This window comes from Oryctolagus cuniculus, chromosome 15, assembly GCF_051225735.1.
Source record: "Oryctolagus cuniculus isolate XC-2025 breed Fujian yellow rabbit chromosome 15, ASM5122573v1, whole genome shotgun sequence".
Lineage (NCBI taxonomy): Eukaryota > Metazoa > Chordata > Mammalia > Lagomorpha > Leporidae > Oryctolagus > Oryctolagus cuniculus.
In genome coordinates this window covers 60111338-60130039 of record NC_142881.1, presented here as the reverse complement: position 1 = coordinate 60130039, position 18702 = coordinate 60111338, and the positions used below count along the sequence as shown (strand labels likewise).

Sequence of the window (18702 nt, the reverse complement as noted above, 5' to 3'; positions counted from 1 at the left end):
TCCTGCAGTCAGTCTCCATGGATATCTTGTTTACATTCCTGTTTTTTTTAACTATTCATTTTGAGATAATTTTGAATATACATCCATTTATAAAAAATAATACATTGAGATTTAATGCTATAATGAGTACTCAAACAATATATTTCACTTTGTGTTTCTGTGGGGGTGCAAACTGTTGAAATCCTTACTTAATGCATACTAAACTGATCCTCTGTAAAAAAAAAAAAAAAAAAAAAAGAAAAGAAATTATCAATTCCCAACTTGACTCTCACTGGGATTAAACATGACAATAGGTCTAATCTGATTTCATCATCATTTAAAAAAATCATCTATTATTTTTCACTTTATGTTTCTGTGTGGGAGCAAACTGTTGAAATCCATACTTAATGTATACTAAGCTGATCTTCTGTATATTAAGATAATCGAAAATGAATCTTGATGTGAATGGAAGGGGAGAGGGAGTGGGAAAGGGGAGGGTTGTGGGTGGGAGGGACGGTATGGGGGGGAAGCCATTGTAATCCATAGGTCGTACTTTGGAGATTTATATGCATTAAATAAAAGTTTAAAAAAAAATAATACAGAGGAGATTGGATTAAGATTGCGGAGCAGGGAGGGAGCTTACTGCTCTAATCCACGAGAAGATAGTTTAAAAAAGTGGAAAGAGTGCAGTCTCAGGGAAGAGTTAGAGAAAACAGCAGAAGAAACTACACAAATTAGAGGGACACAGTGCACCTACACGGAGGACGTGGACATGCACAACTCAGGACCCCAGCAGCCAAGAGCCTCCACAGCAGTGTTGGAGAATGAGGTGAGACCAAGCCACTGGTGAAAAAGCTGCAGGAAGAGCCTAGAGAGAATCTGGCTTGGAGCCCCATGAAGGATAGTGTACCTGCCAAACTAGAGGAGAAAACACAAACGGGGGCACGTTTCTCTCTCCCCAGTCAACCTGCAACAACATCCTGTAACAAGCTTATAACAGGCACCACTTTGGACATATATAACAGCTGTGTCAGTTTATGTCTACACCCAGCAACCAGCCAAGCAGAGACTCCTGAGTCTGGGTGCTCATGACTGTGGCTTTGTTTTTGTTGTATAAGATTGCTGTAGCTATTTGAGGTCTTTTGTGTTTCCGTATAAATTTCAGCATCATTTTTTCTATATCTGAGAAGAATGTCTTTGGTATTTTGATTGGTATCACATTGAATCTGTAAATTGCTTTTGGAAGAATGGACATTTTTGATGATGCTGTTTCTTCCAATCCATGAACATGGATGATTTTTCCATTTTTTTGAATCTTCTTCTATTACTTTCTTTAATGTTTTCTAATTCTCATCATAGAGATCTTCGACATGCTTGGTTAAATTTATTCCAAGGTATTTGATTTTTTTTGTAGCTATTGTGAATAGGATTGATCTTAGAAGTTCTTTCTCAGCTGTGGTATTGTCTGTGTATACAAAGGCTGTTGGTTTTTGTGTACTGATTTTATATCCTTCTACTTTACCAAACTCTTCTTTGAGTTCCAGTAGTCTCTTCGTGGAGTTTTTTGGATCTCAAGACATACTACAAGGCAGTTATAATCAAAGCAGCCTGATAGTGCTACAAAAACAAATGGATAGACCAATGGAACAGAACGGGGATGCTAGAAATCAATCCAAGCATCTACAACCAATTTATTTGGCCAAGAAGCTAAAACCAATCCCTGGAGCAAGGACAGTCTCTTCAATAAATGTTGCTGGGAAAACTGGATTTCCACATGCAGAAGTATGAAGTAGGACTCCTAACTTACACCTTACAAAAATCCATTCAAAATGGATTAAAGACCTAAATCCATGACCTGATACCATCAGATTATTAGAGAATGTTAGGGAAACGCTGCAAGACATTGGCACAGGCAAAGAGTTCTTGAAAAAAAAAAAAAAAAAAAACAAAACCCAGAGGTACAGGCAATAAAAGCCAAAATTGACAAATTTTTTGGATTCCACCAAATTGAGAAGCTTCTGTATGGCTAAATTAACACTCAGGAAAGTTAAGAGGCAACTGACAGAATACAGGGAATTATTTGCAAACTATGCAACTGATAAAAGATTAATAACCAGAATCTACAAAGAGATCAATAAATGCCACAACAACAAAACAAACAACCCAGTTAAGAAATGGGCAAAGGACTTAAACAAACATTTTTCAGAGGAGGAAATCCAAATGGCCAATAGACACATGAAAAAAGTTTGGGATCACTAGAAATGCAAATCAAAACCACAATGACGTTTCACCAACCCCAGTTAGAGTGGCTTAAAATAAATCAACAAACAACAAATGCTGGCCAGGATGTGGGGAAACAGGTACCCTAATCCACTGTTTATGGGAATGTAAACTGGTACAGCCACTATGGAAGAGAGTATGGAGATACCTCAGAAATCTGATTATAGCCCTGCCATATGACCTAGCCATTCCACTCCTGGGAATTTACCCAAGGGAAATGAAATTAGCAAATAAAGGAGTTATCTGACCCCCATGTTTATTTCAGCTCTATTCACAATAGCTAAGACATGGAATCAACCTAAATGTCCATCAACTGAAGACTGGGTAAAGAAACTATGTGATATATACACTATGGAATACTACAAAGTGGTAGAAAAAATGAAACCTGATCATTTGCAACAAAATGGAGATATCTGAAAAACATCACATTTAGTGAAATAAACCAGTCCTAAAGGGACAAATATCATATGTCCTCCCTGATATGTGATAATAGAGCACCTAGAAGGAAATCTGTAGAAGGGAAATTGACACTTTGAGAAACAATTACTTGAACAGCCCTTGTCTCAACTGTTTATAAACTTTTTTTTTCTTTTTCATACTATTTGTTGAATTCCCTTCTTAACATAGAGTTAATCATATGTGAATAAGAGAGGGAGAAGAAAGTTTGTAATTGTAAAATAGCATAGTTCTGCATACATTCCCTCATATGTCTAAGGATACTGTTTAAAAACTTGCCATGGGACCCCAAATCCCATTAAGCTGGGTGGTAAAAATGCCATCTTAAGTGTTAAAGTGATCGTATAGATAGGATTAAGTGTTAAAGGGATCATATAAATAAGATCAAATGTTTGGCAATAATAATAAATAGAGTTAAAGGAGAGAATGTTCCAACATGGAGAGCAGTCCATACAGCAGACTCATGGAATGACAATTGCTTTAAATAGCACTCTGACCTCAGAACAGCCCTTAAGACATTCTGGCCTGGTTGAAAAGCCCATGAGAGAATTTCAGGCATGGAAAGCCAAGACACTGCAGCAAAAAATGTCCTACAAGAAGGATCTCTGTGAGTGAGATTCCAGTGGAAAGAAGCAGCCATCAAAGAAGGATGTGCTTGTCTCTGAAGGGAGGAGAAAACTTCCACTTTGCTTAAGGCCTTGTGTAAATACTAACAGAAATTGTGCATTCAAAAGGCTCCCATAGCCTTTGCAGCTCATGTCAAGAGCCTTGGGTAATTATTGATGTCATACATAAGATTGTTAATTGTTAAATTAACAATAGGAGTCACTGTGCTCTTACTTACCATGCAGAACCTCTGTCCTCAATGAGTTGTATTATGAGAGTTAACTGTAAAACTTGTTCTCAAACAGTTTTTCCTTTTGTGTGTGTGTGCGAACTTAGTATAGAGTTGGTCTTCTGTGTATAAAGTTAATTGGAAATGAATCTTAATGGAGAATGGGAATGGGAGAGGGAGGAGGGGGTTGGGTGGGAGTGGGGGTGGGAGGTTGGGTTTGGTGGGAAAAATCACTATATTCCTAAAGTTGTACTTATGAAATTTATACTCATTAAATTAAAGGTTTATTTGGGGAGAAAATAATAATACAGAGATTCCCTTATACCGTTTACCCAGTTTCTGCAGTAATAATATCTTCCAAAACTGTAGTACAAACTCACAACAAGGATACTGACATGAATATAGTTAAGATACAAAATAGGTCCATCACCCAAGCATGCATCCTGCTGACTGTCACAGGCACTTCCTCCCCATCCCCTTCCCTAACTCCTGGCAAGTGCTGATCTGTTTTTTCAGTTCTATATATAATGCTTCACTTCAAGAGTTTATATAAATGGGCCGGCGCCGCAGCTCACTTGGATAATTCTCCGCCTGCGGCACCGGCACCCTAGGTTCTAGTCCCTGTTGGGGCGCCAGATTCTGTCCCGGTTGCTCCTCTTCCAGTCCAGTTCTCTGATGTGGCCCGGGAAGGCAGTGGAGGATGACCCAAGTCCTTGGCCCTGCACCTGCATGGAAGACCAGGAAGAGGCACCTGGCTCCTGGCTTCGGATTGGTGCAGTGCGCTGGCTGCAGCACGCCGGCTACAGCAGCCATTTGGGGGGTGAACCAACGGGAAAGGAAGACCTTTCTCTCTGTCTCTCTCTCTCACTGTCTAACTCTGCCTGTCAAAAAAAAAAAAAAGTTTATATAAATGGTATCATACAGTATGTGACCTTTGGGGGATTGGCTCTTTTTCCACTCACCATTAAGCCCCGAGGATTCATCCATGTAGTTTATGTCAATGGTTTGTTCTTTTTTTATTGCTTAGTTTTTTCTGTGGGATGGGAGTATCAATACTTTTTTTTGTTTGTTTCTCAGATTCATTATATTTCAAAGATTTATCCATGTTGTGTATAACCATTCATTTATTTCTCCAGTGGTCATCTGGTTAAAGAGTTTATTTCTGGAGGATATATCTAGGACCAGAATTTCTGAGTCTTAAGTCATATATACTGAGTTTTATCAAATGAGATCAAAATAATTGAAAATGGTTGTATCTTTTATATTTCCACCAGCAGTGGCTAAAAAATCCCATTGATATTTATTACATGAGTTTTACAAAATATTTATTTATTTGAGAGAGTTACAGATAGTGAGAGGGAGAGACAGTGAGAGGGGTCTTCCATCCTCTGGTTCACTCCAAATGGTTCCAGTGGCCAGAGCTGGGCTGTTCCAAAGTGAGGAACCAGGAGCTTCTTCTGGGTCTTCCATGTGAGTGCAGGAGCCCAAGTGCCTGGGTTCTCTTCCACTGCTTTCTAAGGCAATAGCAAGGAGCTGGATCAGAAGAGGAGCAGCTGGGAGTAGAACTGGTACCACTGGGATACCTGTGCCACAGGTGGAGAATTAACCCACTGTGCCAAAGTACCGGCCCCAAATGAGTTTTAAATATTTGTGATTTTTAAATTTGGTATGAAAAGTAATTTATGGGGTAGATGTATGGCTTAGCTGTTAGGTTAGGACACCTGTGCCCCCACGTTGGAATACCTAGGTTTGATTCTCAGCTTTGGCTCCTGACTTTAGCTTCTTTCTGAGATGGAACCTAGGAGACAGATGATGGCACAAGTAGGTGGGTTCTTGCTACTCATCTGGGGGAATAGGATTGAGTTTCTGTGTCCTGTCTCCCAGCTTTGCCCTACCCTTCTGGCCAGTTTGGTTATTTGGAGTGTGAAACAGCAGATGGGAACTCCATTTCTCTGTTTCTGTCTTTCTCTGTCTCTCAAGTGTGGGGAGCAGCCCGGACTGGACTGAGTTACTGGAATTAAGACTTATTCTATGCATCTGCTCTCCCACAACATGGCGCTGGGAGAGAAGTAAACAGCTTCCGCACAGCTGCCTCCAGTTCAACCAATAAACTGTAGGACTTGCTCCTGATTGGAGAGCAGCGTACTCGGCGTGTGGGCAGCCGAGTTGGGATTGGCGGAGGAGGACTATAAAGGAGGAGAGAGACGGCATGCACCGGGAACATCTATGGGGAACATCTAAGGGGAACATCTAGCTGAAGGAACACCTGTGCAGCCCCCGAGAAAGCCGGCCGGCGGTGTGCCGCTCCCCTGCGGAAGTGGGGAATGTGGCCAGGGGGAACTGCCCTTCCACGGAGGTGGAAGGGATAGTAGCCAACCCGGGAAGAACCAGCAGCAAACCCGGGGAGGGCCGAGCAGACAAAAGAACAGCGCAGGGTCCTGTGTCGTTCCTCCACGAAGAGGGGGAGCGACATAATGGTGCCGTGACTCGGATATGAAGCCTAGGCAGGACTCTGTGTCGTTCCTCCACGAAGAGGGGGAGCGACACTCAAGTAAATATATTTTTTTAAAAAAGATTACAATGGTGATTGGGGTTGTGGCACAATAAGTCAAGTCACTGCCTGCAGCACTGGCATTCCATGTTGGAGCACTGGTTTACGTCCTGCCTGTGCCGCTGCTGATCCAGCTCTCTGCTGATGTGCCTGGGAAAGTCATGGATATTGGCCTAAGTACTGGGCCCTTCCCACATTGGAGACCCAGGTAGAGCTCCAGGCTCCTGGCTTTGGCTTGGACCAGTCCTGGCCATTTTGGCCATTTGGAGAGTGAACCAGCAGATGGAACATATAAAGATCTCTCTTTCTCTCTACTCCCTTCAAATAAATAAATAAATGTTTAAAAAGGTGGGGGGAGGGGATGGCACAGCATTGTTGTGTGGCAGGTAAACCTACCACATGCAATGCCGGCATCCCATATGTGCACCAGTTCAAGTCCCAGCTGCTCCACTTCTTATCCAGCTCGCTGCTAATGCACTTGGGAAAGCAGCAGCAGATGACCCAAGTCCTTATGCCCATGCACTCACTAGGGAGACCTGGGTGAAGCTCTTGGCTCCTGGCTTCAGCTTGGCCCTGCTTCAGCCCTTTCCTCTGTTTGAGGCATGAACTAGTGGATGGAAGATCTCTCTATTTCTCCCTCTCCTCTGACCCCCCCCTTAACTCTTTCATAAATTTTTTAAAGATTATTTATTTATTTATTTATTTGACAGGTAGAGTTACAGAGAGAGAGAGAGAGAAAGGTCTTCCTTCTGTTGGTTCACTCCCCTAATGGCTGCTACGGCTGGCACTGCGCCGATCCAAAGCCAGGAGCCAGGTGCTTCCTCCCAGTCTCCCATGTGGGTGCAAGGCCCAAGCACTTGGGCCATCCTCCACTGCGCTCCCAGGCCACAGCAGAGAGCTGGACTGGAAGAGGAGCAACTGGGACTAGAACCCAGTGCCCATATGGGGTGCTGGCACTGCAGGCGGAGGATTAACCAAGTTAGTCATGGTGCCGGGCCCTCCTGTAATTCTTTCAAATAAATAAAAAAGAAATCTTAAAAAAAGAAAAGATGATGCTGGAGCTGAACAATTTGTATTAAGTAAAAATGTAACTTATGTGGGCCGGTGCTACGATATAGTGGGTAAAAGCCGCTGCCTGCAGTTCCGGCATCCCATATGGGCACTAGTTCAAGACCCAGCTGCTCTACCTCTGATCCAGCTCCCTGTTAGTGCACCTGGGAAAGCAGCAGAAGATTATTGTCCTTAGGCCCCTGTACCTACATGGCAGACCAGGGAAAAGCTCCTGGCTGCTGGTTCCTGGCTTAGGATCAGCCTTGCTTGTAATGGCCATTGCAGCCATTTGGGGAGTGAACCAGTGGATGGAAGACCCCTCTCACTGTCTCTCCCTCTCACTATGGATGGAAGATCTCTCTCTCTCTATCTGCTTTTGCTTCTCTGGATTTTTCTTTTCTTTTCTTTCTTTTTTTTTTTTTTTCTTTTTTTTTTTTTTTTTTGACAGGCAGAGTGGACAGTGAGAGAGAGAGACAGAGAGAAAGGTCTTCCTTTGCCATTGGTTCACCCTCCAATGGCCGCTGCGGCCGGCGCACTGCGCTGATCCGATGGCAGGAGCCAGGTGCTTCTCCTGGTTTCCCATGGGGTGCAGGGCCCAAGCACTTGGGCCATCCTCCACTGCACTCCCTGTTCACAGCAGAGAGCTGGCCTGGAAGAGGGGCAACCAGGACAGAATCCGGCGCCCCGACCGGGACTAGAACCCGGTGTGCTGGTGCCTCAAGGCGGAGGATTAGCCTAGTGAGCCACGGCGCCGGCCTTGCTTTTGCTTCTCTGTAACTTTACCTTTCAAATAAATAAATGAATCTTAAAAAAAATATTAACTTATGAGGTCTTATTTTCTATTTCCCTGATTACGAATGGGGTTGAACAACTTTTGATATTTTTATTTTCCAGTTTATATATATATATATTTAAGATTATATATATTTAAGATTTAATATATATTATATATATATATTAAGATTTATTTATTCCTTTGAAAGTCAGTGTTAGTGGGGCTGGCACTGTGGCTCAGTGAGTTAACGCCCTGGCCTGAAGCCCTGGCATCTCATATGGGCACCAGTTCAGCTCTTGGCTGCTCCACTTCTGATCCAGTTCTCTGCTGTGGCCTGGGAAGGCAGTGGAAGATGTCCCAAGTCCTTGGGCCCCTGCACCCACATGGGAGACCAGGAAGAGGCTCCTGGCTCCTGGCTTTGGATCAGTGCAGCTCCGGTCGTTGCAGCCAATTGGGGAGTGGACCATCGGATGGAAGACCTCTCTTTCTTTTGCTCTCTCTCTCTCTCTCTCTCTGCCTCTCCTCCCTCTGTGTAACTCTGACTTTCAAATAAATAAATAAAGCTTAAAAAAAAAAAAAGTCAGTGTTAGAAAGGCAGAGACAGAGAGAGAGTGAGAGACGGATCTTGTTCATTCCCCAAGGCCTAAACCACGTTGAATCCAGGAGCCAGGAGCTTCTGGGTCTCTCATGTGGGTGCAGGGGGGTCAAACACCTGGGCCATATTCTGCTGCTATCCCAGGCACATTTGCAGGGGGCTGGATCAGAAATGGAACAGCTGGGACTCAAAAAGCCATATGGGGTGCCAGCGCCACAGATGGCAGCTTTGTCCTCTATGTGACAGTTCTGGCCTGGAGATACATTTCTTTTTCTGTGAATTTTATATGTGTTTGACCTAGTTTCCTATTCAGTAGCCTTTCTGTTATTTATTTATATTAATTCCTTATATAATTTGATTACAATCTCTTGTTACTTACATATGTTGGAGATTTTCCTTTGTTTGTTATTTGACTTTTTGATGTCTTTGTGGTTTCATTAATTAACAGAGAAATTCTACTTCCCTTTTTTGGTAACAGCTTTATTGAGATACAGTTTACATATCATAGAATTTACCCATGTAAGTGTACAATTTGATTTTTTAATTGATTTATTTATTTACTTGAAAGGCAAAGAGGCAGAGAGAGAGAGAGAAAGAGACAGAGAGAGAGAGAGAGAGCTTCCATTGCTGGCTCACTCCTCATATGACTGCAACAGCTGGGACTAGGGGCCAGGTTGAAGCCAGATGGCAGGAACTCCATCCAGGTTACCCATGTGGGAGGCAGGGGTATTTTGCTGCTTTCCAGGCTCATCAGCAGGGAGCTGTATTGGAAACAGAGTAGATGGGACTCAAGCACTCCAATTTGTAGTACAGGCATCCAAAATTCTGGCTTGGCTTTACACTGCTCCACAATGCCCACCCCTATTTTTCATTTCTTTTGGTTTTATACTTAGGAATGTTATTGCTGAATTAAATGGTCACTATGGTTAATATTTTTAGGAAACACCAACCCCTTTCCCTAGTGTCAAAACCTTTTTCTAGTGATACTGTCATTTTAAATTCCAGTTAGCAATATATGAGAATTCCAAGTTCTCCATGTCTTTGCTGACACTTGTTATCTGTCTTTTGGTTATGCCACTGGACATGAAGTATATCTTGTGGTTTTGAACTTCATTCCCTTTTTAATTGCTGAGTAGTATTTCATTGTATGGGCATACTATAATTTATTTATTCTGATGATGGACATTTGGAGTATTTACAATTTAGGGATGTTTTGAATAAAGTTGCAATAAACATTCTTATAAAATTCTTTTTGTGGGTATATATTTTTATATCTTTTGGGCAAATACTGGAGTAGAATTGTGGTGATGGAATAAGTATATGTTTAACTTAATGGGGAACTTCCAAACTGCTTTCCAAATAGTTCTGTCTGCCTGCTATGTATGAGATATGTAGTTCTTCCACACTTCCCTACCTTTTGCTATTATTACTAAAAATTTTTACCTTTTCTAGTAATTCAGAAATTCAAATTTCTGTGAACTTATCAATATATTCTTTTATGGATAGTGTTCTTTGTGTTTGAATACATTTTATTTTTTAAGATTTATTTATTTATTATTTATTTGAAAATCAGAATTACACACAGAGAGAAGGAGAGGCAGAGAGAGAGAGAGAGAGAGGTCTTCCATCTGCTGGTTCACTCCCCAGTTGGCCATAATGACTGGGGCTGCGCCGATCAGGAGCCAGGAGCTTCCTCTGGGTCTCCCACGTGGGTGCAGGGGCCCAAGCACTTGGGCCATCTTCCACTGCTTTCCCAGGCCATAGCAGAAAGCTGGATGGGAAGTGGAGCAGGTGGAACTTGGACCAGCGCCTATATGGGATGCTGGCACTGCAGGCAGCGGTTTTGCCTGCTACACCACAACGCCAGCCCCTGAAATACATTTTCTTCAAACGCATTTTAAAGTTTAGCATTTTATCTTTAAGCCCCTAATTTTCTGGAAACTTTTTTTTATCTTTCTTAAGGAAAACTACTAGACTTTGTACCATTCATTAACTAGTCTGTCCTTTCCCCAGTGTTCTGCTGTGCTACTTAAAAAAGTGCAGTGCAGTTTTGTCATGAATCTTTATATTTGATTGGACAAATCCTGCTCCCTTATGTTTCTTTTTTCAGGAATGTCAAGACTGTAGGTATTTCTGCATCCATGAATGTTTTAGAATTACCTTTTGATGTTATACAAAAGCCCTTTTTGGCATTTTGAATTTCAGACAAGTCATATATATATATATATATATATATATATATATATATAGTTCAGTATATTTGTAGATACTGTTAGGTTTTTTGTGTGTCCTTTAGATAATTAGACTGCTTGATTTAATTTTATATGATTTTTTTCCTGATCATTTTCTATTTACTTATAGCCAGTCACCATGTTACTTGTAGGTGTTTTGGGTGGGTTTTCTATATAGACAGTCACATCCTGTACAAATAATAATGTTTTTATTACTTCCATTCCAGTCCTTATTTTGTTGTGTTTGTGTCTTATCTTACTGATACTACGTAAGGACCTACAGTGAAGCAATTAATAGAAATAATGATAATTAGCATTTTGGCTCATGGTTGATCTTCAGAGGAATGTTTCCAATACTTCTTTATTTAGCATAATGTCTGATTTAGTTTTTAGCATATACTGTTTATCTGCCCAAGGAAATTCTCATAAGAATTTTTGTTTGAATTTGTATTGAATTTTATCAGATTCCATTTTCTGTAGTTACTGAGATGATCATGAGTTTTCTGTTTTAATCTGTTAATATGATGAGTGATATTAATAGGTATTCTAATGTTAAATGATTTTGAAATCAACCCAAGCTATGGATATAATGATTTTTTTAATATCCAGCTGGATTCACTTTGTTAAATGTTTTTAGAAGGTTTACCTGCATATGTCTCAAGTTGAAGAGACCATTCAGATTTTCTCTTTATGATAGTCATTTTTTGTAATTCATATCTCTTTTTACCCCTTTAACCTTGAATGTTTTATATTAGCTCCAAATTTTTTGGTAAATGGCTTTCCTTATTTATTCATTTCTTTTTATAAGTGCTTTATCTGTTGTCATCCTTTTTTTCATTTTTGTTTTATTATCAATTTTTGCAAAGGATCAAATTGTTCAGTTCTCATTTTCTTGATTTTTCTTCTTCATTCCTTCTTTCAGCTCATTCTTTTGGTTTCTTACTTGGGTATGTACTTCATTAATTTTCAACCTTTCTTCCCCCTAATTTAAGCACTTTTTCTAGATACTGCTTGAGCTGCATTCTATAGGTTGGTTATTTTATTTAGTTTTACTGAATCTTTGGAAAATTTCAAATGTACTTAAAAGTGCAAACAGTGATGCAATGAGTCACCATTTACCTACTATATAACATCAACAATGGCCAATTTTGTTTCCTTTATTCCTCTAATTACTTCATCTGTCTCCATCCTAAACTGTTTTAAAGTAAATTCACTTGATTACTTCTACTACAATATTTTCATATTTAGTTCTCTATCCTTCTTTAAAAGCTATAACCAGGGGCCGGCGCTGTGGCTAGCGGGTAAAGCTGCCGCCTGTAGTGCTGGCATCCCATATGGGTGCCGTTTTGAGTCCTGGCTGCTCCACTTCCAATCCAGCTCTCTTCTGTGGCCTGGGAAAGCAGTAGAAGATGGCCCGAGTCCTTGGGTGCCTGCACCTACATGGGAGGCCTGGAAGAAGCTCCTGGCTCCTGGCTTCTGATTGATGTAGTCCGCCCATTGCAGCCAATTGGGGCATGAACCAGTGGATGGAAGATCTCTCTCTCTCTGCCTCTTCTCTCTCTGTGTAACTCTGACTTTCAAGTAAATAAATAAATCTTTTTTTTTAAAGCTATAACCATATACTATTATGAAGCTAAAATTTTCTTTATATCATTTATACTGTCATGGTTCAAATTTTCTCATCTCATAATGAGTTTTTGGCCAGATCCAAGTTAGTATCTACCCGGTTTTTTTTATTATTATTTTTTTAAAAAAATTTTTGACAGAGTTATAGACAGTGAGAGAGACAGACAGAAAGGTCTTCCTTCTGTTGGTTCACTCCCTAAATGGCTGCCATGGCTGGCGCTGCGTCGATCCGAAGCCAGGAGCCAAGTGCTTCTTCCTGGTCTCCCATGCGGGTGCAGGGGCCCAAGCATTGGGCCATCCTCCACTGCCCTCCCAGGCCACAGCAGAGAGCTGGACTGGAAGAGGAGCAACTGGGACTAGAACCCGGTGTCCATATGGGATGCTGGCGCTGCGGGTGGAGGATTAACCAAGTGATCACAGTGCTGGCCTCATTTTTTTTTTAATTCTTTTATTTTCTGCCTTTTTTTTCCTTGTTTTTATGTTTTGGATGTTTCTTTTGTAATAATATCATGGAGCTACCCACTTTTAAAAATCCAATCTGAAAAATCTTTTGATTTTCAGTTAGTCCACTTAAATGTTTGTTGTGATTGTTGGTTTATTGGAGCTTATTTCTGTATCTTACTATTTGATTTCTACGTGTTACATTTATTTTATCTTTCTTTTTATGACTTTCTAATCTTATTTGTTTATTTTTCTGAATTCTTCTTCCCCTACTCTTTCATAAATATTTATTTATTTGCTTTGTCCTATGCCTGGTGCTTTTTAATTAAAATCTCCTTGCTTGTTCTTAATCTCTGAGTACTCTAGAGGTCTACATTGGGAATTGTTTTTTCTAGAGTATTCATTCTGTTCAGCTTCTGCCAGGAGCTCCTGTTGGGAACTGTGCTGACTTAGGTAGGCCCAGTGGCAGGGTCCATCTCAGTGCTCCTGCTGCTACTGCATCTCTGTGTAGAGTCCTTCCAACTTAGTGTCACGGGACACAGCTCCCATTCAGGCCTCAGCTTATATTTTTGGGAGGTGATGGTACTAGAGTGATTCCTGGAGACCTTCTTATCCTTTGTGTAAGGCTGGATGTAAATGCAATTATTCTTCAATGGCAAAGTCATTCAGACTCCTTAGACTCCCATTATGCTGGAAGCAGGACTCTCAGATCTGCTGTATTTTCCTTACTCTTCTTAGAGTTTTTACAATATATTTATTGCATAGTTATAGGAGGTTATATAGTTTCTTTCCCCAATTCCCAACTATTTTTCAGTTCTATATATTCTTCACAAACATTTTTACTGTGTCATGTTACACTGAATGCCATTCCATAGCATGAAGATATTTAAATTTTTTCTCTGGTAATGTTTAATTGGCTACTAATTTCCTTATCATGGGACTGCTGTTGTGGCACAGCAGGTTAAGCCTCTGGTTGTGATGCCATCATCCTATATTGGAGCTCTAGTTCAAGTCCTGGCTCCTTCACTTCCAATCTAGCTTCCTGCTAATGTGTCTGGGAAGGCAGTGGAAGATGGCCCAAGGCCTTGGGTCCCTAACTTACACGTGGGAGACCAGACCACAGTCCCAGCTCCTACCTTCAGGCTGGCCCAACCCTGGCTGTTGAGACATTTTGGAAAGTGAGACACCAGATAGAAACTCTCTGTCTCTCTGTCTCTGTCTCTCTGTCTCACTACCTCTGTGCTCTTGTACCTTTCAAATAAGTAAATAAATGAATCTTTAAGTGAAATAAAAACAAAATGAATTTATGTAAGTCTAGGGTAGGCATTTGGCCTATCTGTTGAGATGTCTGCTTCCTATCCCAGACTGCTGGGTTTGATATCTACCTGTACCTACTGGCTGTGAACCCTGGGATGTGAAGGCTGAAGTGGTTGCATCCCTGCCACCCATGTAGGAGACTAAAATTGAGTTCCTGACTTCCAGCTTTGGCCTGTCCCGACTTCAATTGTTCTGGTCCTTTGAGGAGTGAACGAGCAGATGGGGATTCTCTCTTTGTCTAACTCTCAAATAAAGATAAAAATAAGTTAAAAAATAAAAAAGAAATGATTAAATGGGCTGGTGTTGTGGCACAGTGAGTTAAACCACTGCCTGTCATGCTGGCATCCCATATGAGCGCCGGTTCAAGACCTTGCTGACCTGCTTCCAACCAAGATCCCTGCTAATATACCTGGGAAGGCAGCTGAAGATGTCCCAAGTGCTTGGACCCCTGCCATCCACTTGGGAGACCCAGATGAATTTCCTGGTTCCTGGGTTCAACTTGGCACAACCCCTTCTATTGAGGACATTTGAGGAGTAAAGCAGTCTATAGAAAACCAATTAATCAACTTCTCTGTGTAATTGCCTTTCAAATAAATCTTTTCAAAAAGATTTAAGTTATTAGACTTCACAAATATAGAAGTATATGAATATTCTGAGGCTGGTGCTGTGGTGTAGCAGGTAAAGCTGCTGCCCATAGTGCCAACATCCCATATGTGTGGTGGTTTGCATCCCGGCTGCTCTACTTCTGATCCAGCTCCCTGCTAATGCACCTGGGAAGGCAGTGGAAGATGGTCCAAGTCCTTGGGCCCCTGTACCTATGTGGGAGACCTAGAAGAAGCTCCTGGCTCCTGGCTTCAAATCAGCCCAGTTCTGGCCATTAAGGCCATCTGGGGAGTAAACCAGCAGTTGAAAGATCTCTCTCTCTCTGCCTCAGTCTCTGCCTTTCTGTAACTTTGCCTTTCAAATAATAATATAAAATAAAATAAAAATATAAATAATAAGAAACATGTATTTGTTTATTATTTGAATGGCAGAGTTAGAGGCGGAGAGAGAGAGAGGTCTTCCATCCACTGGTTCACTCCCCAGATGGCCGCAACAGCCGGAGTTGAGCCGATCCAAAGCCAGGAACCAGGAGCTTCTTACAGGTCTCCCATGTAGGTGCAGTGGTCCAAGGACTTGGGCCATCTTCCACTGCTTTCCCAGGCCATAACAGAGAGCTGGATTAGAAGTGGAGCAGCGGGACTCGAACCACTGCCTATATGGGATGCTGGCACAGCAGGCTGGGACTTTAACTCACTGCACTATAGTGCCAGCCTCTAAATAAATCTTTTTTTTTTTTTTTTTTAAAGAAGTATATGAAGGGCCGGTGCTGTGGCATAGCAGGTAAAGCTGTGGCCTCCTGCAGTGCTGGCATCGCATTTGAGCACCGGTTCAAATCCCAGCTGCTCCACTTCTGATCCAGCTCTCTTCTATGGCCTGGTAAAGCAGTGGAAGATGACCCAAGTGCTTGGGCCCTTAAAACCATGTGGGAGACCTGGAAGAAGCTCCTGGCTCCTGGCTTCAGATTGGCCCAGCTCCAGCCATTGCGACCATTTGGGGAGTGAACCAGCAGATGAAAGGCCTCTCTCTCTCTCTCTGCCTCTGCTTCTCTGTTACTCTGCCTTTCAAATAAACAAATCTTTTAAAAAGTTTTTTAAAAGTATATGAATATTCCAAAATTGTATAGGGGAGGGCTTTGAGTCTCAATGGATTAAGCAGCTACTTGTGCTACTGGCATCCCATTTCATAGTGCCAGTTTACATCCTGACTGCTCTGCTTCTCATCTAGCTTTCTGTTAATGTGCTGGGAGGCAGCAAATGGAGGCCCAAGTAGTTGGGCTCCTGCCATCCACAAGGGAAACCCAGATGGAGTTCTTGGCTCATAGGTTCAGCCTGGCTGAGTCTTGCTGTTGTGGGCATTTGAAGAATGAACCAGCCAATAGAAGATCTCTCTCTTTCCCATGTCTCCCTTTCTGTCTGTTACTCTGTCTTTCAAATAAATATTTTCTTAAAATATTAAAGAAGTATCATTTCAAGATGTCAGATTGTAATTTGTGTGAAGCGTAAGTGTATATATTGAGGCATTATCCTAGACTGCGTATTTGTTAGTTCTTATTCTTCAGTGTCAAATATTTTTTCAAATACATTTTTTATTTTATCTTTTTAAAAATATTTACTTATTTGAGAGGCAGAGTTATAGACAGAGAGAGGGAGAGACAGAGAGAGAGGTTTTCCATCCACTGGTTCACTCCCCAAATGGCTGCAACAGCTAGAGCTGGGCTCAACCGAAGCCAGGAGCCAGGAGCTTCTTCTTGGTCTCTGAGTGGATTTAGGAAGAACTTGGGCCAGCCTCCTCTGCTTTCCCAGGCACATTAGCAGGGAGCTGGTTTAGAAGTGGAGTAGCCGGAACTCAAACCAAAGCCCGTGTGTGATGCCAGTGCAGTAGGTGGATGCTCAGTCTACTGAGCCACAGTGCTGGCCCCTCAAATATGCTTTTTCAATTTAGTATATACAGAGATATCTTGAGTACTGCTTCCTTAATAGGATTCTTGAATTCCATTCTTAATTTTCTTTCTATATGACTTTAATGGTTCTATTATAAAATCATGTAAATGTTTAGCTAACACCATCTGTGTACCATTTTTTTAATTCAGTTCTATGTGTCTTATGGAGCCAATATGAACATTTACCTTATGGTCATAATTCTTCCTTGAAGACAAAATTAGACATTGAATTATAATAGCAATACTTTATCACTTTGAATTTGCCTTTTTCTAACATTGTCAATATCATTGTTATTGTAAATATAAATTGTCATATTTACTTATAATTATTAATCATAAATTTAATTTTAATTCATGTGGAACCTTGGAAACTAGTTCTGTTCAGCTATCAGGTGGCTTTCTATTTGCAGCTGCTTCCTTCAGTGCCTTGAATTACAGATTAATGTGTGAAAAACTATTGCTATAACTTTTTGTAGGTGATAATTTTGTCAGCTTTAAATTATTTATAACATAATTAAGTATTCTTGTCTTACAATAAGCCACATAACAGAAAATAGAAAATGTATAATTAGGTCCTTTAGTAAATTGGTTATTATGTAAGAGTGGTGACTTTTTCACAGCTCATGTTCTGTTAACCATCATGGTGAATTTATATTTTGTTTTTCAGGTGTTTCATTTTTTACTTTTGGTACCTTAAAGAGTGTTGGGCTTTCCCATGCTCCTACCCTTCTTGGCAGACCTTCATCAGACAATCCTAATGTCTTAGTTTTGAAAACTCACATAAACTTACTTTGTGGTGGTGTTGCTGGAGCAATAGCACAAACAATATCGTAAGTTTCTTCATCAACTTAATTCAAATTGCAGTTAGCCAATCCTGATTTTCAGCATTGGTTAATAATTCTAATTTTTCTAATAATTATTCACAAACATGATCCCTTGTGAAACGAAAGTATTAATTTAATAAATTTTTCATATGTATCTGTACTTTAAACATATTATAGTTACACGCAAATTGTCCAAATTAATCTGAATCCATTCAATTTCCTGTGCTTACTTAAAGGAAAAGAAACACTATAATCTTCATTCATATTTCCTAATGAATTTACCTTTATGAAGTTTCTGAAATTTTCTTAATTATTATATACACATGTAAGGGGGCGTAGCTTCTCTTGCATTAAATCTTGAAGGCCTACTTTGTGCCAAACAGTAGGTGTTAGGAAGTTCACTGAGGAAAAACAAAGTTGCTACCAGTAAACTTGTCCTAGATGGCCCTAGCAGTGGAGTTAAGTTACAGGTCACAGTATAGTAGGAACATACATGTGTCACTATATTGCAGTAGGAAAGGTGGCTTCAGAGAATTTCCTAAACCAAGATAGATGGAACAGGGAGAGATAAAAAGAGGCTGGAATACTAAGAACAGGAACGTTTCAGGAACCGGAAGAAGAAAATCTTTCTGTGACTGAGAGGAGTATCCTGAGAAACAGGAAGACAAAAAGGAAACGATAATGTCATAAAGAATGGAAAAGAAGGATCCAGTGGGAAAAGAATGTAAAGGATGAGAACCAGGGTATTCATTGGAGTTTATGACTAAGGATTATCCTTGGGTAGACTCAGTGTATTCTACTAGATTGAGGGAAAGAAGAAAAGGTGTGTGATTTACTTGGTTGTGCAATGTTGCTCATTTCAGAGACATGATCACCTCTAGCTATTCTGATTTTTGCTTCATTTTAATGCCTCTTTTTCTTCACTATTCACTTTCAGTGTGGATCCTTTAGTCTATCTTGTGTTGCCTCTTTCTCTTCTTAAGCTATATTTTACACCCATTGGCTCTTAATCCAGTGGCTCCCTTTCTAGTTCTTTTATCCTTGTTCCAACTGTTCTAGTTCTTGGCTGTTTTAACAGTGCCCTGTCTTGGCAGTCATCCTCACTAGTTATCTCATATCCTCCTCTTCCTGTCCATATGGATGGATTTGTTAAGGCCCGAATCTTCTGCTCTTCCCTCAGATATCTAGAACAGCTTATCT

General features: G+C 40.8%; 1 protein-coding gene across 3 annotated transcripts in view; it reads left to right on the top strand.

The window, feature by feature from the left end:
- The window catches only part of SLC25A16 (solute carrier family 25 member 16), a 65081-nt gene that overhangs the window by 38483 nt on the left and 7896 nt on the right, over positions 1-18702 (top strand). For 2 of the 3 annotated variants that reach the window (XM_002718453.6, XM_089314950.1), the window contains one exon: positions 17346-17508. The exons of the other annotated variant lie outside the window; for it this stretch is intronic. In XM_002718453.6, coding sequence (XP_002718499.1) covers positions 17346-17508 — 163 coding nt within the window. The remainder of the gene's footprint in view (positions 1-17345; positions 17509-18702) is intronic. 3 annotated transcript variants of the gene reach the window in all.